At 36.1% G+C, this 26,748-nt stretch overlaps 3 protein-coding genes across 3 annotated transcripts; all 3 read right to left on the bottom strand.

The window, feature by feature from the left end:
• Positions 1 to 5,664: 5,664 nt before the first annotated feature.
• On the bottom strand, positions 5,665 to 8,263 carry sft2d2a (SFT2 domain containing 2a). The gene is made up of 8 exons (XM_052598827.1): positions 8,058 to 8,263; positions 7,792 to 7,881; positions 7,450 to 7,535; positions 7,277 to 7,358; positions 6,573 to 6,608; positions 6,413 to 6,471; positions 6,276 to 6,305; positions 5,665 to 6,061 (listed from the first exon to the last, which is right to left on the bottom strand). The coding sequence occupies exons 1-8, from the start codon at positions 8,121 to 8,123 to the stop codon at positions 6,010 to 6,012; spliced, it is 501 nt and encodes a 166-aa protein (XP_052454787.1). The 5' UTR covers positions 8,124 to 8,263; the 3' UTR covers positions 5,665 to 6,009.
• Positions 8,264 to 9,333: 1,070 nt separating this feature from the next.
• LOC128015119 (transmembrane protein 45A-like) lies at positions 9,334 to 12,160 on the bottom strand. The gene is given in 6 exon segments (XM_052598808.1): positions 9,334 to 9,550; positions 10,936 to 11,078; positions 11,163 to 11,347; positions 11,957 to 11,965; positions 11,996 to 12,089; positions 12,092 to 12,160. Coding segments are annotated over 6 exon segments (597 nt in total). The 3' UTR covers positions 9,334 to 9,453.
• A 3,308-nt stretch (positions 12,161 to 15,468) lies between these two features.
• Positions 15,469 to 23,688, bottom strand: LOC128015695 (leukemia NUP98 fusion partner 1-like). The gene is made up of 4 exons (XM_052599744.1): positions 23,263 to 23,688; positions 20,257 to 20,487; positions 17,615 to 17,713; positions 15,469 to 17,383 (listed from the first exon to the last, which is right to left on the bottom strand). Exons 1-4 carry the CDS (start codon positions 23,416 to 23,418, stop codon positions 17,240 to 17,242), a joined length of 630 nt encoding a protein of 209 aa, XP_052455704.1. The 5' UTR covers positions 23,419 to 23,688; the 3' UTR covers positions 15,469 to 17,239.
• Positions 23,689 to 26,748: the final 3,060 nt, after the last annotated feature.

Genomic DNA, 26,748 nt, shown 5'->3' with positions numbered 1-26,748 from the left:
AACGAATACACGAATAACTCGCAGGGCGTACCTGGACCTGATGTCAATCGTGTGGAAAGTACAGCCCACTACTTTCAGTTCAGAGAAGAGAGCGGAAGGATAGATGAAGCCCTTGGCAAAAGACCAACACCCGCTACAGGGAAACAACCGCGCTCGGAATCACAAATCAAATCCGATAAGAATATCAGAGTAAACATCGGCACTGCTTTTAATCGCTGGAGACAACTGATGGACCTGAAAGAAATGAGGTTTGACTCCGAACTTGCAAGTTAGATGCTGTTAGTATTTCGCTAGAAGTTTGTTTTATATGTTTGTGTATTTGTTTTCGGGAAGTTATAACATAGAAATGTATCGAAGGCTGTTCGATAAACGTGCTAATGTTAGCGATGGCTAACCGTAGCTGCGTTTGATAATTAACGTTAGCTAGCTATAACTTAACGTTACCCATTTTATTATATAGGGCTGTGCATGTCTTTACTCATGTACATCTCATCAGTAAAGACGCTCCTGTAATTAGGAGTATATCTCCAGTACGTGTGTTCAGATCAGGATTGCCAGGTTTTCACAACAAATTCTGCCCAGTTGCTTCTCAAAACTAGCCCAATCTCGCTTCCAGAAGGTTCCCCGATAAAACATTGCTTCCCGGGGTTAAAATATAGTTTTCTTAGCAGGGTTGCCTTGGTATAATTCGCATTTTAGGGGCTAAATATCACGTTATTTGTATTGGGGTCACTGTGACCAGCGGACATGAAAAACAACCACCACAGACTTGGCAACACTGGTTAGCATTTACTACACAGAGCCGTAATTCACTGACAATCTACACAACATCGATGTTAAAATCACAGGCGATTCTTTGTCGATTTTGAAAGCGATTTTGTGTTAGTTGTCGGTAGACTAAGGCTCTGTGCAGTTACTCCCGCTCCACCTGAAGCAGTGTTGCCAAGTCTGCGGTTGTTTTTCATGTCCGCGGTTTGAAGCAATCCCAATACCAATAACGTGATATTTAGCCCCTAAAATGCTAATTTTACCAGGGAAACCCTTCCCAAAAATTTATATTTTAACCCCGGGAAGCAATTTTTATCGGGAAACCTCCCGGAAACGCGATTGGGCTAGTTTTGGACTAGTTTTAAGAAGCAACTGGGCAGGATTTGTTGTGAAAACCTGGCAACCCTGATCTGAATGCACATGCTGTAGATATACTTCTAATTACAGGAGCGTCTTTACTGATGAGAGGTGCATGAAAATCGCATTTGATTTTTTGCACAGCCCTATGTATCATAACTAACCTGCTCTGTCTAGTCTGTTGGTCTCCGTGTCCTCTTTGCTTCGTGGTTTTTCTGTGCGTGAAAAAATTGATGTGTGGCGTGAAAGCGTGTGAAAAGAGTCAACTGCGTGTGTCTCACGGTGAATGCTTGAGTAACGTTTAAGAATAAAACTATTAGCTCATGTCAACATCAACATGCTTTCTTGTCAATAACTGTGATAAAAACATACATGTTGTAGTATATTAGTTTGTTGTCACAGAGGGAATGTGAAAGGAAATGTGTTAAGGTGATAAGATATATACATGAAATATACATGAAGACCTCTCATGAAGTCAGCCTTTCCTGGTGCGCCCTGACCTTGATATGACATAGTGGAGAGTTCTGGTGACTTTGTAAGGTCTTCACTGTTACCAAGGGGACCGGAGAAGTGTAGGGACCCAAATGGCAAGGATGCTGCTGGGTCTGAGGCTGAGTGTGAGGTTGATGGAGTAGTTGTGCATGTTGGGGAAGAAACTGTAGAAGGGTGTGATGTGGATATAATATTATCTGAAAAACAAGTCAAGGATAACAAAAGATGCTCACTGCTATTTCGAAAGGCTCAATATACCTCAAACAAAATCGAAAGCAAAATCAGGGGAAAACAAAGTTTGTTAGTTAAGACTCCAAACCAAGACCTGTGTGTCAGATAAGAGAAACCCCAAAAACGTACAGTGTTGGGGGTTATCCAGGACCAGGTTTGGGGACCACTGGTCTATGGCAATTACATAACAGGAAGGCGTGCTCTGGGGCTCCCACTTTTGTGGCTTGAAAATCTTCTGTGGTTTCTGTTCAGTCTATTGAGGTCAGGTAAAAACATCAACACACCGGAGATCTGACGATTACGTTTTTTTTTAATTCTTATGTTTAATACTAAAAAGCTGCTTGCTTTAAAGCAATCAAAGCTTGTACAAACATATCCACTTCACTATTATTAGATTTATTAGAAAGAACACAGCCTTGAGGGGATCCTGTGGATAAACATAATGCATCTGAGAAGTCCGATTGAGCTGTAAATCCGATTACAAACAGATTATTTGGGTGCATGTAAACATAGTTGTGTTTATTTTGTTATTGAGCTGTTTTTACTTGCATGCTGTTTCTAAAAAAATTAAAGTAGTCTTTTCAGTTCTTTTCAGGTAGGATACATAAATGTGCTGATGCCTTTGGTAGCCAGGTGCTTGTGAATAAGTCTCTGAGTACCATACCAGTTGAAGCCTTTAGTGGAGTGACCAATCCGAGGCAGATGGACACTTGCTATTGAAAGAAAAAAGAAGAGAAAATGTTAAAATTTAAACTAAAGAGCCATTTACAAAGAACATGTTTGTTCAAAGCTGAAGTGCTGCCTTATATCAAATGCAATGGACAAATACATCCGGCCAGTGCATGTTTATACAGAAAAAAACTATGGAAAAGCAGCTTAATCAAATTCAAACACAGTCTGTGTAAATGACTCATTATAAAGCATGATCAGCCAATTAAAATGACAGCTGTTACAGACAAGAACAACCATGTTACAAACTCCCACACAAGGTCACCCGAGTCCAAATAATATGAGAATTTATGATCTCTATCATCTGATAGTCTCAAGCAAATCTAACAGGTGAGTCAAGGAGAGAGAGCATCTAATCTACACCAGGCTGGCCTTACGAATCTGACACATTTTTATGCTCTGCCATGTTTGTGAGTTAACAGATGTTTTTTCTCTGTCTCACTTAGATCTGTTTGATCATTGTTTTTGCGTAAAGCAGTCACAGCACTATGATTTTCACCACAAACAGCAATTACAGCAAACCAGTTAAAGAATATAGCTTTTAAAAGCATGACGGTCTAAACATAAAACCCTTAAGGTCAATGATGGCAGTTAATTGCTGAAACATTTGCTAAAACCAGCAGCTGTAAGTGTTAATAAGGTGCAAAGGTTTATGCTGCCAAACCAAGAGCAGGTTCAGTCTGTACGTCTGTGTGTAGGCACTAACAAAGTCCTTAATGGCTTCAGGCAGAAACAGACTGGGCTGGGTGAAGGTGAGGAGGAAAAAAAAACTTTTTGCAAGTTATTCTGAATAGGGGTGCCCAACAGCACTCGAAAACCCACTGTTAACTGTGAAGGCAGATGTCAGATGGCAGTCAATTTCAAGGAAAAGCTGAAACTGACAAGCAAGGTTAGGTTTATTATCAGGGGTTTTACAGACTGACAGCGACTGTAACCGCAATGAAGATGTAATCGGGTAACTTCTGAGGGTTTGGTGGAGCAATGATTCCTGGTACCTGGTGAGCCTCTTCGACAACTAAAATCTTCCATTTCCTTTTAACTGTGGAAAGAGTGGAGTGGTTAAATTAAATATGCAGTCACATACACCAATAAACTGATAATTATTTTTATTTTATGGCTGATAACTGATAAATATTATTTTAAAGATATTAGAATTCTACAGTTTTGTCTAAACAAATTTAAAAAACAACACTACAACATTTCTTTCTTTTATTTTTATTTTTAATAAAACACTACAAACTAAAACCTAACTTTTAAAGACTTCAAGTTACTAAATTATTAGTATATAGCTTTTAAAGATTAGATGGCCGCAAAGTTGCCTGCAAAAGGCCAAGTTATTGCAGAATTGTACTTTTTAAATATCGTCTATAGTGTAAATTATAAAACATAAATTATTTTTAAATAACTATAAAACAATTTTTTGACAAAATGTAATGATTATACAGTATTAAGACAAAGGTACACAAAACAGAATTCAACTAAAAACTACAAGTACATTTAGATATAAAAACAATATTTATAATGTACAATTTTGCAATTTGCTAAATGCTATTATTAGTAATCAGCTTTTATAGATTAACTACATGAATGTTAGAAGACCACCAAAGGTGTGTGTGTGTGTTTATATGTATGTATGTATATATATATATATATATATATATATATATATCTCCCTCTAGTGACAGTGACAACACATTGTCTTTCATTTAAAATCGGTTCATGCTGGAATATTCACACATTCATAAAGTGGCATAGTTTCACAGACCTGTAACAGAAATACATCAGTTGGCTATATCTTTAATATGCCTTCTTTGTAATCTAAACTGATGACTCAAGTCTGATTGTATACCAGCATCCCTTACCCTTCTACCTCTTGTCTCCAGTTCTCCAAAACAGATAAGGGACCGAGCATGAGGAACGGTCTGTTCATCTTAAGGTATCCTCAAGCATATGCCAGCAAAGAGGACACCAGAGGATGGTATCTCCGTTATCTGATATGTGACATCTTGGAACAAATCGCTGACTTAAAAGCATACATTACAAGCAAGATAACCCCATCCCCTTACAAACCTGGCAGGTCTTGCCCCGACTCATCTCATCATCAAGGATGCAGCCCCGCTGGTTCTTCATACACTGTGACAGCCACCTGATAACACCTCAGATGAGCTGCTTTTTGGAAGGAAGTAAAGATTGCAGTGTTGTTCACAAGAACACTTTTAGAGTCAAACCATAAAGTGGGCCTTCAATGCATTTCTTTTTCACTGGTTAAATTAATGTTCCACATAAAAAGCCAACACTGTCCGAAAGTTCTGTATGGTGAAAAAGATGCCATCGGCTCCAAAAGTGAACTTCTTGAGTTTGCCATGTACAGGAAGTAATAAAATACATAATTTCAGAAATACAAGTATTCAGCTTCATTCGTGCTTATTAGATTGAGACAAAGACACAATATCATGAATGCAGTCCATAAATACTATAATTATATTACAGATCATTAGTGAAACATTCTCATGCAAAAAAAAACAAAACAAACAAAAAAAAAAACAAATAACCTTAAATGACACACAAATACTTGGCTGTTTCTTTTTAACATATTAAAAGATTCTCTCGAGTCACACACCTCCTGATCCCCATTTTTCCAGGTCACTCTCAATTAATTCCGATTTTTCCTTTTCTGGTATGTTGCTTTTTACATCTCGAAGAAATTTTGACATTGTTGTGATTGATTTACGCTCACCTTAAGTCTTTCTATCTTTACACACTTCATTTAGTCAAGAAGGCTACTAATGTCAATTGCTTGCCAGAGTTTGATGTCAACTTCAGCATGACTAATTCCTGCAACAGTGAGTGGGCGGGTTCCCAAACAGAGGTCGTCCAATGACTAGTCTACTTTGCAGACGCGTACTTTAAAGGCACCATTCTTAAAAAGATAAATACGTTTTACACACGAACACACGAAGGTTAACCCAACCAAAGCCATGGAGCTGTACTGCAGGTCTTGAATTCACAACATCCAGATAAATCATCTGTGATAGTGTCAATTACAAAGCGATTTTTAGATATTCACACACACACACACACACACAGTTAGCTGATAAAACTAGGCTTTATTTACAGGGTGTTATCATACAATATTAAGAGAAAGGTAGACAAAATTTAAAGTGCAACTTTCAAAAGCCACCCCCAAACTATTTGATTATATAAATATTCATTTTAAAGCAGGCCTATAACCCTTTCTGATTTATAACACATTTCAAATAAAACACATTCAATAGAAGGCAGACTTATTCTTTACATTCAGATTTAACAAAATGTCCAACTAGCCATTACAGCAATGTCCCATCGTGCCATTCTGTTAATGATCATTTCGTGAAATCACAGAATACTTGAGCAAAACGTTCCTGGAGTAGTGAAAGGCCAAACCCCAGCTCTTCACTTCACACACATGCCAAACATCATGGAGAAAAACTTCAGGACGGCATCTCTGGTTAAGATAAAGAGAGTATGATGGCCTTAAAAAAGAAGTCTAGCAGACTACATTTTAAAACGTGATTACTGCTGTCATTTACCAGAGTAAAATATTGCTAAATATTTAACTTATATTTCCATACAATAAAAAAAATAACACACATTCATCAGTCTGTTAATATCTGTATTACTGTTAATTCAACATTTGGAAATCACGAAACATAACTCACCTTGCAAAAGGAATGTATGACAAGCTATACCTATAGAGAAGAAAAATTCAATTTATAAAATGTATTTCAGCACAGTACTAAACTGGGTGCTAAGCTACTTAAAATATATTTACTACACAACAAAAATGGAAACTTACCATGCAAATGCAAGGACTTGCAGAATGACAAATACCAAAGTGAGTGCAAAGATCTTCCACTGTGGCACAGAGATCAGTATTAAAAAGCATTAAATAATGCTGTATCATCTGATCTTCAGACTGAGTTTGAAATCTACATAAAGGATAGACTATAACTCACCCAAAAAGCTGCACAGAGTGTGAGAACCAGACATGTCTGTAGGGCACAAAATAAAAAGTGGAACTCTTAGTACCTATTTAAGCTGGTCAAAAATATTCTATCTATAATCAGAATTTGTATTCGCTATTACTGGCAGATTTCCGATGGATGCACATAAACTAAAATAATAATTTCTCCAATGGCTGGTGCAATTTGGGATGGCACTAATTCCAGGAGAAGTTTAAAAGCCATTTATTTAAATACAACACGAGTTTAACTTCCAAAATGCTAAGTATATACAAATTAAACATGAGATATTTAATGAGTATACAGAATACATGGTGGGACTTCATTGTATCAATAAGAAATGTATTGGATCATGGAAATTCTTCAATATTATTAATGACATTATTATGAATTTTTTGAATTGTGATATGATATGATCATATGATCTGTTCATAATAACACCATGGATCATGGAATAAAAAGGGTACATTTTGATTTCAAATATTTTCATGGCTTTGTATGAATGTTGTACAATTGGTCACCAATAATAAAGTTCTGTCAGTTGGCATTGCCTTTGCATCAAAAGGTTAATAGTCTGAAATTGAAAGACCCAACTGATATATATGCATTATTTTTACAGTCAGTCCAGATCCTAACTTTTGGTTTTATACGAGGATATTATTGTCATAATATAATAATGTTGGAAAGTAATAACTCACTATCATAACAATTGTAGCAAAGGCTCTGGTCTTGTCACACATCCGTTTCAGCTGTTTCACTGGCCCCATCAGAAACATGGTGCTGGGGGATAGGTTCAAATGAAACAGTAAAGTCATCAAAATGCAATAATAAATAGTTAGCACGCATTTAAGTTGCGAGTTTTATGACTTACCTTGCTAAGGTGCATATGTTGCCCAATGTGTAAAACACAATGAAGAGAATCAGCCCTACTTTATGAATGAACAGGCAACATACTCCCTGAGAAAAAAATTATAAAATAAATCAATATATATAAAATGGAACTTGGTCAACAGTAACAACGTATCTTCTCAAGATACTTGAAATGCCATTTTGCAGTGCTCATCCATCTCATTCCTGAGAGCAGGTCTAACCGGTGACACAGCTCTCCTTCCTCCAACTCATCGCCTATCCCTTCTCAACAGTCCGGAAGTTACCCGTGTGTAAGAGTCCACTGATAACCAAAATAAAATGATTTAACGTTTAAGTCACTGACCAGGATAGAGCACACTACTCCGATGACCATACAGATGAGGAATCCTTTCAAGCGCGTTCCCCATCCCAGCGTGGACGCTTCGTTCGCCGCCTTTACAGAGTGAACAGAATGTGATTTTTTTCCCTCCCCAAAATAAAGTTTCAAAATGTGAAGTCGTGATGTCAATACGTTCAAAATCCGCATCAGCTTATTGTTTACACATCTCTTAAGTATTTGTAAAGATTTGAATTAAGAGCTATTAGCAGAGCTCGAAGACTGTCATTTACCTGCAGTACATTTCTGGTGTCGTTGTTTCCATCACGACCGCCCAGAACCGCTCTGAGTTTGTCCATTACTGTACATTCAGTTCCCTTTATTAATCAAATCGGTTCACTCTAAATCCCTGAGAACGTGTTGTATCATCGTCCAGCTGGCACTCGCTTGTCATCACTCGCGTTACCTTCACCTTTTGTCTCCCTTCATTGAACATGATTATCACCTGGTGCTCACGCGCGCCACCTACTGGTACTTCACAGGTGCACGAAAAGTGATTTGGTTCAGAACATGAATCAGGTTCTGTGAGTTTTTTTTATTTTTTTAAGTAGGCTATTAATGGACCTTTTTTTAAGGGAGAGACCCTGTTTATTTCCTTTCCTTTTCTTTCTCTTTTAGTTGGGTCATATTTCTATATTTATCATTATAAAACATTATATATATATTTTTTTATTTATTGTTCTTATTTATTATTGTTCATTGAGAGAATATATATTTGGGTAAAAATGACAGCACATGGCATTTAACATTAATGCACTGTTGTACACTAAGAAAATAGTTAATTAAAAAAAATGTGTTTAGAACTTCTTTAAAAAACATATTTATTATCAAGTCAAAATAAATTGAATCGATCAATAAATTAATTTGATAAGACACTGTAGTTTTTTAAGATTCCACATCTAATGGCCCTTTTTCAGCCAAGGCAAATAATACTATGGCAAAAAAACAAACAGCACACTAGCTGAGGAATTGTTATGGCTGACAAGAATTATCAAGAGAACGCAAAAGCATCATTCATTTGATGAATAAAAAGTGTCTTTCACACCCTGCAAATCTCAGAGGCATTATAATATAACAAATTTAAGCATGCTTATTATACAGGAACCCCTAAAAGCATGATAAAAATATTATATTGACAAAATCTAAAATACTGACAAGGCACACGGAGACTAAAAAATAATAAATACATCATATTTGATTGACTTGATGCAAACATGCATAGAAAAGAATCAAGTTGAATGAATTTATTAGAGTAAGTTGGTCCTGAGGTGCAATAGGTGAAGTGAGTGGAGTAGTGAAATCAAAAAAGGAATTCACCTAGCATGAACAGAGAGCGGTTATCACTGGAGTGATCATACTAGGAACATGAGCGGGAGATATAACACTATGGCTCTGGAGATTTACTTCGAGTCACTCATTATAGTATATGATGAAACAGATCTTTTGAAGCAAGACTGTCACTGTTTATCATTTCCCATCCGCTCTTCAGGAAATGAAGACAGAGCTAATATTTTGTGACAATGCCTCTCTGTTCATATCTATCTCTCACTCTCTGTCGCTATACTTTTCTTTGGGTTCAGGTCCAAATGTATTTGGATGCTGGCTAGAACATGTAAGGATGATAAATACTCATAAAATCTCATCTTCAGACTCTACTTCTTTCTCCCTTGGTTTCAAAAGCCCCATTTCCAAGGGTGGCATCCTCCTTAGTCTGGAACGCACAGCACTGAAGGGAGAACAATGAAGGAAGAAACTGAGAAGAAACTCAATGAATCAAGCACACAAAAAGGAAACTTCAGTAAAAGTATTATTTCATATGCAATGTTCAATGTTGTTAAAATGTCTGAGTAAGTAAGATTTTTAAACGTTTAAGCATTTTAAGTACAAAATGAAGTGTGGGTATATACATGATTTTAGTTTTTTTTATAATGTAGTGAAATGCTATTTCATACATACTGAGTTTTTTACACTGTTATAGAGTTGGATTCCCATGCTAAACATGGACAAAGTTTCAAAAATTAAGTTGTACGTTTGAAGGAGTATTTTTGTTCCAAAAATACTCCTTCTGGTTTGTCACAAGTTTCGGAAAGTTTTTTTCGAGTATGGCTCTGTGTGACATTAGATGGAGCGGAATTTCCTTATATGGGTCCTGAGGGCACTTCTGCCGGAAGAGCGTGCGCTCCTGTATAGCAGAGCACTGAGAGCACAACAGACATTCACTGATCAGAGCGAGGGCGTCGCGAAATGTCACAAAAGGAGTGTGTTTTTGGTTGCCAGGGCAAGACAACCCTGCACAGATTACCAAAAAAAAAAAAAAACAGCATTAAGGGACCAGTGGATGGAGTTTATTTTTAAAGAGCATCAACGGAGTTGTGCAAGTGTTTGTGTTTGTTCCCTGCATTTCGAAGATGCTTGTTTAACAAACAAGGCCCAGTTTGACGCCGGATTTGCACATCGTTTATTTCTTAAGGATAATGCAGTCCCAACGAAAAAGGGTCACGATTGTGTGTTGGAACCGCAGGCGGTGAGTAAAACTGCTTCAAATATCTCTGTGTTGTTAACTTAGCTATCGGCGCGTAAGCACATCAAGTAAACAACATGCGATGTTGTCATCAAACTGCACTTTCCACATGTACAGCTTAAAAAATAAAATAAAGAAAAGACGACAAAGTGGAACTTAGTCATTTTCCAAAACCGCTAAGCAAATATATACAGTTTCAATGCATACCACATAGAGACGTCGTTGCTGATGCTGCTCTTGTTAAATTTCAGCCTCTGGATCTGATTCTGGATCTTAAATATACGCTGAATCTGACTGTTAGCCATGGTTTGTTTTGGATGTTTTTTTTCCTCACGGTAATGTCACAGCTTCCAAACGCTCTCAACACAAAAGCCTACTGGCGCTCGTGATTCTTTGGCTCCGCCCACACATCACGCCTCCAGCCGGTCGTGTTTTTCCGGGAAAAATCGGTACAGACTATCTTTCTCTTATGAATATAATAAAACTAAAGACTTTTTGTAGTTATGAAGGATGCAGTACTACTCTATAGGTACTCAAGATTAACAGGATATTGAGTGAAAACAAGCATTTCATGCTTATGTCATGCTCACCAGAGAACAGACAAGTAAACTATAGCTACAGTGAGCAATGCAAACGCTAGGTGCCAGCAGTAGCATAATGTGACAAAGATAGCGTTGTCATGGTCTATCTGATCCCATTTCACTTGACTGGGTGGGTACAGCACAAAGCCAATCTAGAAAAATACAAGAATGAGACTTAAACAGTGCTGAGTCAAAATGACTTGCACATTTATGTATGCACACACACACACACTAACCTGCCAGAACCAGCTGCCCTGTCGTACAGTGAGAGTGGCTCGGAGCAGTTCTAGTAGAATATTACCTCTGTGGAAAACCTCCAGAAGGCAGATGAAAGCTTGTCCAAAGATGGCATAGAGGAGAAGAGTGTGCACATGGACATCAAGCATATCTCTACCATTAAGATGGTCAAGAAACAGAAATCCTGCAAGAGGCAGACATGTGCAGAATTTTTTTTTTATGTTGAATTATCACAAACATAGAAAATTATTTGAAGAGTAATAAAGAGTGTTCAGTTTGGGTAGCAGTTCACACATTCTCCATTAAAAAAAAAACACATTTATAAAATACTCTTTTGTATGGTATTTTCGGACCATTTTAGAAACAGTAAAATACAAAAAACAAATAAAAAACAAGGTCCTCTCCTCATTAAAGAAAGCAAGAGCAATAAAATTTAAAAAATAAAACGAGGAAGCCCAATTACAAGTGTCACATCCACACCTGAAAAAGTTTATGGGTAGTTTTAAACATTTTTATGAATATAAATTGTCTAGCTATGCCAAGCTCTAAAATATTTTACTGTGTAGAAATTAGTAAAGTATTTATTATTATTATTATTTTTATCCTTATCCTTATCCTTAGCTAGTAAATGAAAAAAAACTGGAAAGTCATGGAACCTTTGTATATTGTTGACAGTGGTGTACCTTGGAGTCAAAATTGTTGAGAACCACTGATCTAGACTATAGCAAGATAAAACATTAATACCAAAGGAGAACCAATACATAAAAAAATTATACAGCCTATAGTTTAATACCAAACTCACCTATAAGAGAAAATGCTAAAATGACAGCTCATTCTTCTATGCGGCACTGGATAGCTCGAGATGCAAGTCTACCCACACCAGCACTTTTATTCCTGCGGGTGGTGTACAAAAATGTCTGTTTTGTTTTGCTGCCCACCACAGGCCTGTGATCAAGAAGAAACTTCCAGGCAATGCATGGCCTTTAAAACTACCCATTATTTCCTTAATGTCCTGGAAATCAGAATAACAATTGTATTTAAAAGTAATATAATAAAAAAAAGAAAAATCTCATAATAATTATGCTTCATTATATCTAAAAATGTGGCAAATCAAAATATAGTGTTTACTGGACACACTTAAAGACAAAATTGGAGACTCAGCAGTCAGAGTCTAACAGACAACTAAATACAGCATATCTATTGCCACCTTGAATAAATTATTCCACACACAACACACTGCAGGGGTTAAGTTGATGTAAAAATCAAAAATGCAGAGGAAGGTGCTGCCAGCCCCAGGCGGCCTAATGAGGGGTCCAGGCGTGCACCTCTCAGTTCTATTTTTAAACAGCAATGTGAGGATTGCTGGGGAAAAACAAGGCCCAAACCAAGTTAAATCAGGAAGTCTATACAATATTAAACTAGGATGTATAAACCTACATACTGAGAGCAGTCTCCTGTCTGAAACATTCACCAGACACAGGAAGAGTAAAGCTGACTTGCACTTGACATATGTTTAATACTGAGTTTAACATTTAACATTAAAGATCAATCTTTTTTTTAAGCTTCTAATCAGTTAAATATAAAGTAATCCAAACAAAACAAGTGTTTTCAGAGTCTGTTCTTGAGAATGTGAACTTTTAGTTGAGACAAAACTGATATTCTTATTGCAGTTTTTTTATTTTTTAATATATACTGTTGTGTAATGGCTTATTTCAATGGAAGGTCCCGTAAATATTATATTTAGAATGAAATTAAATTTATGTCATAATTTACATCATCATGACGACAGAATGAACTACTCCTGTATTTTATTATGCAATATGATATTGAAAATTATTGCAATGAGTAGCGTTTCTGCAGCTTTAATCAAATCAGTCTTTCAGTGTTCTACACTCTATTCTTCAGGATGTTCTGCTGTTACCATAGAGATAAACTGAAGCTTTGAGAGCCTCTCCAGTGAAGAGGCCCGATTCTTTCAGGTATTTATGACAGCATAAGAACGACATTAATATGTTATAATAACAACAGCATGTTTCAAGATAAGATGACAAAACGATAGGAAGGCTTTTTAAATCTTTAAAAATATATATTTTTACCTGAGGAAAAAAAAGTTTTAAAGATTATAAAGATAAAAACGTATATCTATATATATTATAAAGATTATAACGTATATCATTTTATAAATAAATGTCTGCTGTGTTCAAGCTTATGCTCTCAAGACGCTACAGTATAAACACCCATCTCATGCTTTTATATAATTATGTTTTCTTTTTTATTCACAAGAATACAAAAACTGTTTTAATTACGTTACACACATGGAACAGTAATGTTGCGTTAGCTCGCCACCCGTTGTTGTTTGGATATATATATATATTGAATAAAACGAAATCTCAGAGTTGATATTTTTTCTCTAGAGACTGTCATCTGATGCTGTAACAGTTCACTAAATTCTTTCAAACATCCTCACACGACTATTCTCCGTCTCTTTTCAGCATCGTGACATTTTATTCCATCATGGACAAGCACATTAACAACTTTTCCAGCTGTTTCACCACCAGATTTGAGGGTTTATGTTTTCCAGATCGTCTTCTCACTGGAACCCCCCATTCCATAAAACGATTGGTCATGAAGAGTCCAGACGTCATTTTTTTCGAATTTGATTGGTTAGCCTGCCTGTCTATCAACAGTTGGTGTCTTTTTCCACGTGCATTTTTTGTGTACTCTACATTCAAAATAAATTTTAGTCCAGTGGAATAAATGTATAAAATATATTTTAAAAACGTACCTTTGTTTAAAAACCTTGGTAAATCTAATCAATTTATAAATAGATAGATCACAATTTCCACGTTCTCTTTATAGGTCCTGTTCTTCGTGATCCCATGTTTTAAACTTTAGTTAGTGCGTAATGCTGTTGTTAGATTATAAATAATATCTGTAAAATAAGCTCAAAGTTCAATGCCAAGCGAGATATTTTATTTAACAGAAAAACGACCTGTTTGGACTACATCCCTCTAGTTCCTGCAGTAATGACGTCACTAAAACTGTTTTTTTGACTAACCTCCACCCACATGAATACACAAAAAGGGGGCGTGGTCTTGTTGCGCTCCGATGGAGAAGAGAAAGAGTTGAGTTTGTCGCCATGTCGTCGAAACGCTGTTATTTTCATCTCGGAAACCAATCACCTTTGTTTGGTCTTCCTAGGGACGCTGTACTTGGACATTAATGGTTATAATTTATGTTTAACTCGGTTCCCGAAAATTATAATCCACATGTAAAACTATGTTCAGCACATTTTGCTGAGGACAGCTTCCTCAATCTCAATCAGTTTAATGCCGGATTTGCACAAATATTATTCCTGAAAGATGGAGCAGTTCCCTGATTGATTGATTGATTGAGGTGATTGATTTGATTATTTAAGTTGGTGCGTTTTAACAGTTTCTGTAACTTATTACACAAAGGGCAATGCTGTTTAGCTTTGTTAACTAAATGTTAGGGATATGCAAATGCGCATCTCGTCAGTAAAAATGCTCCTGTGATTATAAGTACATCTCCAGCACATGTTCCTGCCCACTTGCTTCTCAAAACTAGCCCAATTGTGTTTCCAGGAGGGCCGCGTGCGCTAAGCTGCTGTCGAATCACAACACAAGAACTGCTGGCACAATCAGAACGTGTTACCTATTTCTGAAGGAGGGACTTAATAGAACACAGAAGTCATCTGCCCGTTTTTATGACAGTGAAAACAGCAGTATACAGATAGGTGAATTGTGTGAAAAATAATGTGTTTTTTTACACGCGAAACATGAACACATGTTATATTGCACACTGTAAACACAATCAAAGCTTCAAAAAAAAACCACGAAAAATGGGATCTTTAAAGTTCTAGTGCAATAGAAGATAATACGCTTGCCAAAGGCTAAAGTTTTCCTAATGGTTTAGTCCAATCGTTGTAGAATATTTTGATGACGTATTCTTTAAAGACAATTTTACAGAGTTTTGTTGGGTTTTTTACAGGTATTGTATGTTTTATTAATGTAGGGCGGTGGGCCATGAGGGCAGGGTTTGGGTATACAGTACGTGCACAAAGGCACTGTCACGAGAGGGTCTGGCAACAGAGAAGTGTGTCATTTCACTCTGTTATTTATTTGACACTTTATAACGTGGCACTCATATTACGTTGTCACATAGAAACTGAATTCATTTAAACTAAACAACATTCTGGCACCAAATAAATAAATGATGTAAAAACAAAGTAGGGTAGCCAATTAAACAACAGTCTACTTTAAAAATAACAGCACTATAGAAAATCTTTTCAACGAAATAGGTATTTATTAGTCGAACATACATCTTTGAAATTTACATTTCTGATCATTATAGAAACATCACAATATGTTGGACAGAGTCTAAGATTCTCTGCCTTTGAATTTGGCATGTGTACGTTTATGGGTAAGTCAGATGTGCTTTGTGCAATACATGAGATATGAAAAAAAGAAAACCAAAAGGCTCTGTGGTCAGATACTTCGCATGCATGGTTTTCAGCCTATCCAAACTTCCTGTCCTCCCCAAACCACAGAGGAAAATATGCAAGAAAGATGGAAAAGGAGGGTCACAAAAAAATAAAGACAAAACTCTCGAGATTCATAGACTAAAGGATGCACTTTCAAAACGGTCTTATCCTAGCTAGCGTGTGCAAGCAAAAGACATAATCATGCAGGACTGCTACATACATCCTCGCTTCCACCTCGAGAAGATGGTCTTTTTTATTCACATACAGTATAAACACAGAAAATCAGTGTCCGGGGTCACAGGTTACAAGCAGACATGCAGTGATGAAAAATGGATATTGTCAGGGAAACTGGACACGAGCAGAGGACCAGTAGAGGGGCTCAGGAATGGTCACATGAACTCGACAGGAGGGACAGGACTGTTTCTGCCAAAACCATTTCTCAATGCACTGAAAGAAAGGAGAGCCAAATTATGGAGGGTCATTCAAAGCCAGAATGAGGCTGTATATAAAAACTGAAAACTATTGAAACATACGTCTGCACATGCTAAACATATTGAAACATTTATTGCTTTTAAAGAACTGCAAGCTTAGTAAAACACACTACCAGTCCAAATGTAAGTTTACATGATGTTAAAAACCTTTTGATTTGCATATTTATGCTTAAATTCCTGAAACAAAAACAATTATTTGTCCACAAATATTTCTTATGAATTACAAATAGATGACTTGTAGTGTAGCCTATGCCAGATAAATGCTAAAGAAAATAATGTTCAACTATGTGAAATGTTTTTTATATATACATTTATATCACTAAGACCCATAGCGGAGGCATGATTGTACTTGCATGACAACTTCTTGCGTGAAAAACCGATCTGTTGACCTTTGAGGGGCAGTACTGTGACCCATCATTGATTTCCATTACAGTGGTACATGATTAGCTGCCACCAGCTAATTTCCATCATATGCATTTAACAAGCAACTGTAGCAGCTCCTGACTGCAAATTCAGGATTTTACCACATTCACAGAGCATCCATAATTCCAAATCAAAAACAAGTCAAAACATTTTATATTCACAGTTTGGTTTTCTAATCCAAAATAGCTGTATAAAATGAACAACAAGATCATGAATAATAGCAACAATCACAGACTATAAAAAAACATATTATTACATTATGTCACCATATAGGAAAAGGACAAAAAGTGCAAAATCATGACATTTCAAACAGCAATGTTTATAAAATGTAAATGATTTGTAATTTTGGAAAATAAATACAAATTTTAAGCAGTAGTAGTGAACCTAAAAACAAACTAAAACTGACAATTAAAATGTTTAAAAAATATATGTAATATACTGAATGATTACTGTTTAGTTTAACTACTTCTCATGCATACAGTACAATAATAATAATAAAAAAAGTAACTTTTTTTTTCTTCAAAATATTTAGAACCCTTTTCCACTGAAGAACCTTTTGTGCAATGGAAATGTTCCACAGATGGTAAAGGTCCTTTATATCTAATTAATAAATATAAAGAACCTTTATTTTTCAGACTGTATTTTAAACAAAAAACAATCAACGTTGTCTACGTAAAGAGAGTTGGCGACGGGGTAAGCTATATTCCTCTTGTCCAGGGCAGAAAGGCATCTCCTTTCCTCGCTCACAAGCAGGTGCAGAACTCCCACTACGTGGACGTGCGCTGGGCTCCGGCCATTTTGCCTTCCCAATCCATAATCAGAAACATCAGATTCAGTGTAATAGCTGGTACAAAAGTAGCAAGTAACCAGACAAACATGCATGCCAGGTGGGGAAAAGCACAGATTTTGAAAATACCCTTGTTCACTTGGTGATATGTGTAAACTTCTATTTCCATAAACCCACTGCTTCAGTTAACAATCTGATACTGTTAGAAGACAACAAGAGGAGAGAAATGATGCAGGAAATGTGTACCTCTTTGTGAAAATGATGGCCACAGTGAAGTTCTTGGACGCCACCCCTTCCATTCCGTAGTCCTTCATGGCAAATAAGACATTTGCTATCTGCATTACCCTACAAACAAACCAGAGAAAATCATCAAAAAGTGTTATATTATTATATTAATGCACTTTATGCATATTAAAATATATGAGATGCATCTCATTAAAGGGGGGGTGAAATGTTTTTTACAATGTTAAAGAGTTGGATTCCCATGCTAAACATGGACAAAGTTTAAAAAATTAAGTTGTACGTTTGAAGTAGTATTTTTGTTCCAAAAATACCTCTTCCGGTTTGTCACAAGTTTCGGAAAGTTTTTTTTGAGTATGGCTCTGTGTGACGTTAGATGGAGCGGAATTTCCTTATATGGGTCCTAAGGGCACTTCTCCCGGAAGAGCGCGCGCTCCCGTATAGCAGAGCACTGAGAGCACAGACATTCACTGATCAGAGCGAGAGACCGAATTGTCACAAAAAAAAGGGCAAGACAACCTTGCACAGATTACCAAAAAAAAAAACATCATTAGGGGACCAGTGGATGGAGTTTATTTTTACAGAGCATCAACAGAGTTCTGCAAGTGTTTGTGTTTGTTCCCCTGCATTTCGAAAATGCTTGTTTTACAAACAAGGCCCAGTTTGACGCCGGATTTGCACATCGTTTATTTCTTAAGGATAATGCAATCCCAACGAAAAAGGGTCACGATTGTGTGTTGGAACCGCATGCGGTGAGTAAAACTGCTTCAAATATCTCTGTGTTGTTAACTTAGCTATCGGCGCGTAAGCACATCAAGTAAACAACATGCGATGTTGTCATCAAACTGCACTTTCCACATGTACAGCTTAAAAAAAAAAAGACGACAAAGTGGAACTTAGTCATTTTCCAAAACCGCTAAGCAAATATATACAGTTTCAGTACATACCACATAGAGATGTCGTTGCTGATTCTGCTCTTGTTAAATTTCAGCCTCTGGATCTGATTCTGGATCATAAATATACGCTGAATCTGACTGTTAGCCGTGGTTTGTTTTGGATGTTTTTTTCCTCATGGTAATGTCACAGCTTCCAAACGCTCTCAACACAAAAGCCTACTGGCGCTCGTGATTCTTTAGCTCCGCCCACATGTCACGCCTCCAGCCACTCGTGTTTTTCCGGGAAAAATCGGTACAGACTATCTTTCTCTTATAAATATAATAAAACTAAAGACTTTTTGGAGTTATGAAGGATGCAGTACTACTCTATAGGTACTCAAGATTAACAGGATATTGAGTGAAAACGAGCATTTCACCCCCCCTTTAAATTAAAATGTTGTGGGAAAAGTTCATTTATTTCAGTAATTCTACTCAAATTGTGAAACGCTTGTATTAAATGAATTCAGTGCACAAAGTAGTCTAAGTCTTTGGTTCTGTTAATTGTGATGAGATTGGAACAATTTCAGTTCCGATCTCAACAAATCAGAATACTTCATAAGACCAATACAAAAAAAGTGAATTGTTGGCCTTCTGGAAAGTATGTTCATTTACTGTACATGTACTCAATACTTGGTAGGTGCTCCTTTTGTTTTAATTACTGCCTCAAGTCAGCATGGCATGGAAGTGATCAGTTTGTGGCGCTGCTGAGGTGGTCTGGAAGCCCAGGTTTCTTTGACAATGGCCTTCAGCTTATCTCCATTTTTGGTCTCTTTTTTGTTTATGAACATTAAGTAAACACTAAAGCAAAATAATTGAAATTGAACTTGAAAATGTTGTAGACATACAATACACAAAAATAAAGCTGCTTCACGAAAGAACCTTTAACATCTGAAGTTTTCTTTATGGCTAAAAAAAGTTCTTCAGATTATAAAAAGGTAAGAAAGAGATGGTTCTTTAAAGAACCTTTGACTGAATGGTTCTTTGTGGAACCAAAAATGATTATTCTATGGCATAGCTTGAAGAACCCTTTGAAGCACCTTTATTTTTAAGAATGTAGTGAATTGGGATGTGTTATATAAATGATAATAATAAAAAAAGCCTTTCCATTTAAGAGGATATTAACGAGATGAACAAATGGGGTATTTACACACAACAAAACATTTAATGCATTTCAACCATTCATTTGCATGACACTGGCATCTTGGGGGCTGAAAATGCTATTTTTGAAAACAAATCTCTGTGTAAATTAGCCACAACATGGCTAATTGGTAAATTCATGTTCAATTTGTGCACAGGCACATAGTGTGAGGCCTGGTGTAATGGAGGCCAACTAGTAAGAGCTGTTCAGATAAAACTCCCTCCCCTGATCTCAAAAAGCACCTACTGACACTAGGGGTCCTGGTCTTTAGTGTCCTTGTTAGCGTGCCCGCCTCCCATTTGAATCCTGCTCATAGCAGGTTAAGTAGAACCAGAGGGGTTACACTTGTGCCATGACCCAGATTGGACTGAGGTTTGGGGGGTGGGGGGGGTTAATGGAAGCCAGCTAATAACAGCCTTGGAGGTAATCTTAACTCCCCTGATCTTAAAAAGCATACTGGTGACTTATGCTGGTTCGATATTTGAATCGTATGCAATGATATTGAGACATTTTTAGTATTTTTTAAAGACTTTTCTGGTGTGCTGTATGTGACATGACATCTTCTGGTTCCTCACCTTCTGGTTATTGAGACGTAGCCTCTTCTCTAAGCACTCAGTGAGCTCTGGAATGGTGCTGATGTGACATTCAGGTCCCACCGCTTTGGTTCGGCTGTTTTCGTCTGAAGATACACGGCGGGCACGAGGATGAGAGTGCACCTCCTTCTCCTCACGGCCCTTTAGGTGGGAAGGGCCAGGGGCCATGGTGTTAGCATGGTGATGATTCACCTGCATTGCTTCTAGCTGAGACTTTTCAATACAGAATCCAAGATATGAAAAGCGGGAGAAAGACCAGGACACGGAAAAAGTAATAAGCAACACATTAATAATAATGTTAATCTTATTTAAATAATCAGAATCATTAAATGCTGAATTAATTAATCTCATGAATGACCATTGATTATTTGTACATTTTGAAGTATAGTAGATATTTTATATTGAGCTGAATGACATACATGGGTAAGCATTTGTGATTTCCTATAGCAAATGAATAATAAAGTTAGGGTTCAATATAAACACCTGTATAAGAAACTTGTATAATCATTTTGCACATAATTGCAGTAAATATACATAATAGTCTGTACGCTCTACCATGGAAAGGGTCAAAATAGGTTAATTATACTTGAGCAGCCCATAATGACTTGTGTAAGCATTTCACTTGAAGACAAGCTAATCATAGGAGCTTCACCTATTAACCTTGAGCTATTTACTGCCATTCACTACTGCCTCTTGGGCTGGATTAAGCTGTTCCCAAATAGCTAAATTACTTTCCCCAAGATATACTCAGCATGTATGCATTTCCAAAACTAGTTTCCTGACCTAATGCAACATAGTTCAGACATGTACTTATCTGCTGCTTGCAGAATATTACACATTAAAAAAAAAAGAAAAAAAAAGAAAAGAAAAAGGAAAACAATCTGAGAAAATGTATAAACCTATTTAACATGCCATCATGCCACCATGGAATGCTGAAAATCTATATAAATAGGTACATAAGTATGTAAGGATTGATTGAATTATTAAATTCCCACAAAAAGGTCAATTTTCTGTTCCAATTTAGTTAGATTCTGCGCATGTAAAATCATGCAAAGCCACCTTAGCTTGTGACCTTTGGAATATTTTTTTTTACACTGATGGCATTTCAATCAGATCTTAGCATAATGAATAATATGATTTCAGCAACAAAACAAATAGATACTGTGACATATAAAGCAAGTGGTAAACTTATGTGAAAGGATTTGATCTTATTTTCAAGAGAGAACTGCTTTCTACTCAAGATATCACTGTAATTCATTTAATCTACTTTGCACACCAACCAGCTGTAGATATATGCATAGTATATTAAGTATGTGTAAGAAAGCGCATGTGAAGTGCTGATGTGTGGGGGAAGAGAACAAATTGCTGCTGGGTCACTATATTGCTAATCAGAGCACTCTTTCCTTTTATGGGTTTTCATCCAAAAAATGTGTTACCCAACTTTGTTTATATGATCAGCTCAGGTTACATGTAAAACAGCAAAAACCATGTCTTAAGCCATAAACACACAGTAATAGACCCCTGCTGGACCTCTACTTACATCGGACATTGATAAAGGATTAGCTGGCTCCCAGATGAATTAAAGAAATAAGGTGTGAGGCTGTCTTACAGTGTTTTATTTACCACAGTAAGGGACAAATACATCCTTTCTTATGGATGTATAATGGATATAATGGATTCTTATGGATATATAAAATATATCATTCCTTTTATAAAATGGCAGCAACAGTACAATAATAAAAGACATCAATGCTTAATAAACAGTTGGATCTATTGTTAATAATTATGAATATTATTTATAATAATTTTAAACTGTATAAAATTATTTGAATTATTATAAAAAATATAAAATTTTATTTAATATTTATATTAATTAATTCTAAAATTATAATATTGTGGTCATGATCATTTATGAATATTATATTTATTATATATTTTACAGTCTAATTCATTAATTAATAAAATAAAATTAAGTTGATGTATTTGAATGATATAGTTCCTAACCCAATAACCTTTTTTACAATAATTTTGTCTCAGCATATCAGACTTTTACATTTAATAATTATATATATATATATATATATATATATATATATATATATATATATATATATATATATATATATATATATATATATAATGTATTTATAATTGTAATATATTTATAGTTTATGATCATATCATATCTAAAACAAGCCAAGCAACATAGTTCATAATCATAACTGTTGCCTCATTAATGACTTTGAACATGCCTCGTCAAATCAGAATTTTAAGTTTAAGAATTTTAAACAATATAATATAGTATTTAATTATTATAAATAATATCACATTTTTATATTTTATTTATAATATGTTTGTAGTTCATGATCATTGCTGAATATTATATGTAATACTGATGAGATTATTTAACAATTTACTATATTTATTTGCTTGGTCAATGTTGTGGATTTAGGTTCTTGCTGTTGTAGGCTGTAAATACCTTTTGAAATAACATTATTATATTATATTATATTATATTATATTATATTATATTATATTATATTATATTATATTATATTATATTATATTATATTATACAGTTCCTTATCCTTACTGTTTGCTCGTTTCATTTGTAATCAAATCAGAATTTTAAGCTGAATCATGTAAAACACTATACAATTATATTTAATTACTATAAATTAAAAACGTATATAAAAAATTATTGTAAATTATAAAAAAAAGTTTATATTATTTTTAAATTATATTATACATTTAGAATTATTAATATATTATGATAATTTCTGAATACTATATTATCCTAACTGTTGGGTCATTTTAAAATGACTTTGAATATAACTTTTCCAGTCAGTTGACACTATAATTTTTATAACAGAAAACTCTTACTATATAATCCAATATTGTTTTAGTTTAGTATTGTACAATTATTACTGCATAACTGATTATTCCCATTCTATAAACATAATTCCACATGTGTGATCACTACCTTACCATGCAGGGCAAAGAGGCACGACGGTCAGCTTTGTAGCGTGAAGGCCTCCTAAAACTTCTCTTCCTATCTTTGGCATGCTCGTCCCCTACCCCGTGCCCCCAGTAGCTGCTCATCCACTTGGTGAAGTTCCCATCATCGTCCTCGTCATTGTCCATAATAAACGCGGGAAGCAGCCGAAGAGACAGCTTGGGAACCGGTGTGCGGAGCTCTCGGTGAGGCTCCTGTCTCCTGCAAAGAAAAAACGCACCAGGGTGCAGCCGAGCGTACAATGATCCAGCTGGGTCAGGCGGGACTGCTGCTGCCGCCGCTGCTTGTCCTGGAGCTTCCAAGGAACTCTTTCGTGGAAGGCAATTTGAAGTCCAGACTCCAGACTGTATATGATGGGCTGGGCTGGGCTTGGCGGTAGTTGCAATTAGATTCCTCCAGTTAGGTGCTCACAATGTGTGGGTTTAATTGCTCTAAGCCGACCCAAAGATATGCACACACAGCTTTTGTTGAAGTGTAATCTATTTAACAGGAGAGGGAGGAGAATATTATATAGATGTGGGAAACAGGTAGAGGAGGGAGAGGGTGAGCTAGATAGACAGACAGAGAGAGGGAGAGAGAGAGAGAGAGAGAGGATGGTGTTTTTGGGTTGGTGCTCTGCTTTTAATCTTTCCATTACAGAGCGATGGGCCTGAGGGTGGGAGTTAGTCACACACACTCTGTGCAACTCCAATTCTCCCATACTTTCCACTCACTGAGCACATCAAACCTCTCAATAATTATGGACTGCTGCAGGCGAGAACCAGTATGCGTGAGTCCGTGTGATTGTGTATCTATGTTTCAGAACTGTCTGCAATGAGTAAATCAAGGCTGCCAATCGATGCAGATGACATCTATTGAATACAATAGGTACACTTTGTTCTAATCATGACAAATGCCTTGTAGTATAACCATTAATGCTGTAATATCAGTTGGGTAACAGTTTATTTGAAGCCTTTGTGTGTAATTTATTATATATGCCTTTATAATGTATGTTGTAAAGCATTAATATTTTCACCAAACTTAAGATACATTTTAATGTTTTCATCATTGGACCTCTTTGACTCATTGTATGGACTTTATTTTTTTTTTGCATGAACCATCAACCAAACATTTATGTCTGCCTATATCAAGCTTCACTGTATATTTGCAAAATGCACCACATTTAGCCATTCACAAATTAGCCTCAGATTCCAAATGTTACAGCTGCATGTGTTTTACCATGTATTTTCAGCTGACCCCATTTTAGAATATGATAAACCCCCTCCCCTTCAGGAAGAAGCAATCTAGGGCACACAGCAACCACCCCCAAGCTTCGTCTACTGTCCCGCTCCAGTTGTTCCCACCGCTGGACTCTGGGGCAACAGAGCGTACAGTATGATAGGACAGAGTCACTGATGATACATAACACCTGTGGCCATGTCTGTTTGATCTTTGCCCTTGTCCTTGGTGTTGTCGTGGGAACTCTGTGAATTCTAGGTCACCAAACACCTATTTACTTATTTTTTTCCTTGTGTTCAGCAAGAAATATTACCTTCATTAGTTATGGTTGAAACGGAATGGAAATATGGGGAAATATTTTGGATGTCTATGTCCTATGTACATGGAGAATTCTGAATGTCTTTAACAGCATCTTACACTCAAGTCTGCATTTACTTAAAGACTGGGTTAATTTGAAATATTTTACAATTAAAAATTTCTGTCTTATATTTTTATATATTTTAAATTGTGATTTATTAATTTGATAAAAGTTTGTGGCAATTACTCAAGTCTTTAATGTCACATGATCCTGCAGAAATCACATATCGATTTTGTGCTTAAGAAGCCATTTTCTAATAATTTTGAATGTTGAAACCAGTCGTGAAACCAGCTTAAAAAAATTCTGGATTCTTTGATGAATGATCCTCAAAAGAATAGCATTTATTTCAAATGAATTTATTTATTTCAATTTTTGATTGATTCAATGTATGTACACATGCACACACACATATGTATCAAACATACTTTAGTGTACAGTATATTAAAATAAAAAAAATCACTGACTTTAGATATTACATTTTCTCAACAGATTTTTCAAACAAAAGCAATATGAGAATGTGTAAAACAAACAACTACAACTATTTTTTTAGCTCCTTATTATCCAAATGAAATTCTATACTGTAAGAAGAAAATACAATATGTGATCTCTCAGATGTACAAGAAAGACCTGTACTCACCTTCAGTAAATGGTTTTAGACTAATCCATGCCTCAAGGACTGTGCCTTACATACATCAACACAACAAGGTGTTTCTAATCAAAGAAATCTAAATGAACAATTTTTGCAATTCAAGAACCTTAATCTTCCTATCTTGCCATGACATGCAGGTATTCACATAATTTTGATTGTATCATGGGTTTAAAGTTGAATAATCATGTTGTAGTGGATGACAAGTAAAAGAGGTCTTTCAGGGTTGGGTTGAGTGTGACCAAATACAACATCTTCCTGACAAAAGGAGCATGTCAGGGTTTGCAAGGGAGGAACTCAAGTGCAGACAGGATTCAACACAAAAGGGTTTATTAAATACAAAAAGGGAAAACAAAAACCCACGAGGGGGAAAACAAGGGCTAGGGTAAGGACTAAATAACCAAACAAGACAGGGCTGACCAGATAAAGACACTAAACACTAACTATAAACAAACACTCACGGTATACAGGATACAATCACAGTCACCAGTGTGGAACACATCTGAGAAGCACATAAGTAACACAATGAACCGACGCAAGACAGAGCACACTAGGAGATCTAAATAGGGGTACTAATCAAGACACGACAGGTGTTACAGATAGGACAATCAAGACACGACTAGGTTAACAAGGGGGGCGGGGCAAGGGAACGAGACAACACAAGCACATGGCCCAAAGACAAGGCCATGCGCTTGTACACAAAACAAGGGTCTGCCATGATCCTGCCTCAAGACTAGGAAAAATCAAGGACACGAGGGCAGGATCATGACAGAGCAATTCAGCATGGATAAATGAATCAGAATCAGAATCAGAAATGTTGAACATTATTACAGTAAAACAGTCTTGTTCCCAAACTTTTGTGCATGAAGCAACTGTTTATTTGATATAAAGGCCCCCCTTTTCGTAGTTTTATTTCAGGTGTTTTCATACACTAAAATAGTCTTTATTTCATATGCTCCCATCTAAAAAAAGCAGGGAGGACAATATCTGTTCTTGGTTTCTAAAAAGAGCTCTGAATAATGAACGTATGGTCCAAATAGGACAGAGTGCTTCTAAAATTGGAGCCAATCCTGTTGTGTTGTATCACACGCAGTATAAGTAATCGTCTCTAGAGGAGGTCACCTACACACTCTAAGGTTCTGATGACAACAGCATTTACATGTGGGAATGGACTCTTAAGTTATTATTCGCTCTATGTACAGAATAGAAAAGTCAATCCTGAGATTGCCATTTACA

The sequence above is a fragment of the Carassius gibelio genome, chromosome A6 (genome assembly GCF_023724105.1).
Source record: "Carassius gibelio isolate Cgi1373 ecotype wild population from Czech Republic chromosome A6, carGib1.2-hapl.c, whole genome shotgun sequence".
Taxonomy (NCBI): domain Eukaryota; kingdom Metazoa; phylum Chordata; class Actinopteri; order Cypriniformes; family Cyprinidae; genus Carassius; species Carassius gibelio.
The sequence above is the reverse complement of the archived record's forward strand: the minus strand, read 5'-3'. Positions and strand labels throughout refer to the sequence as shown.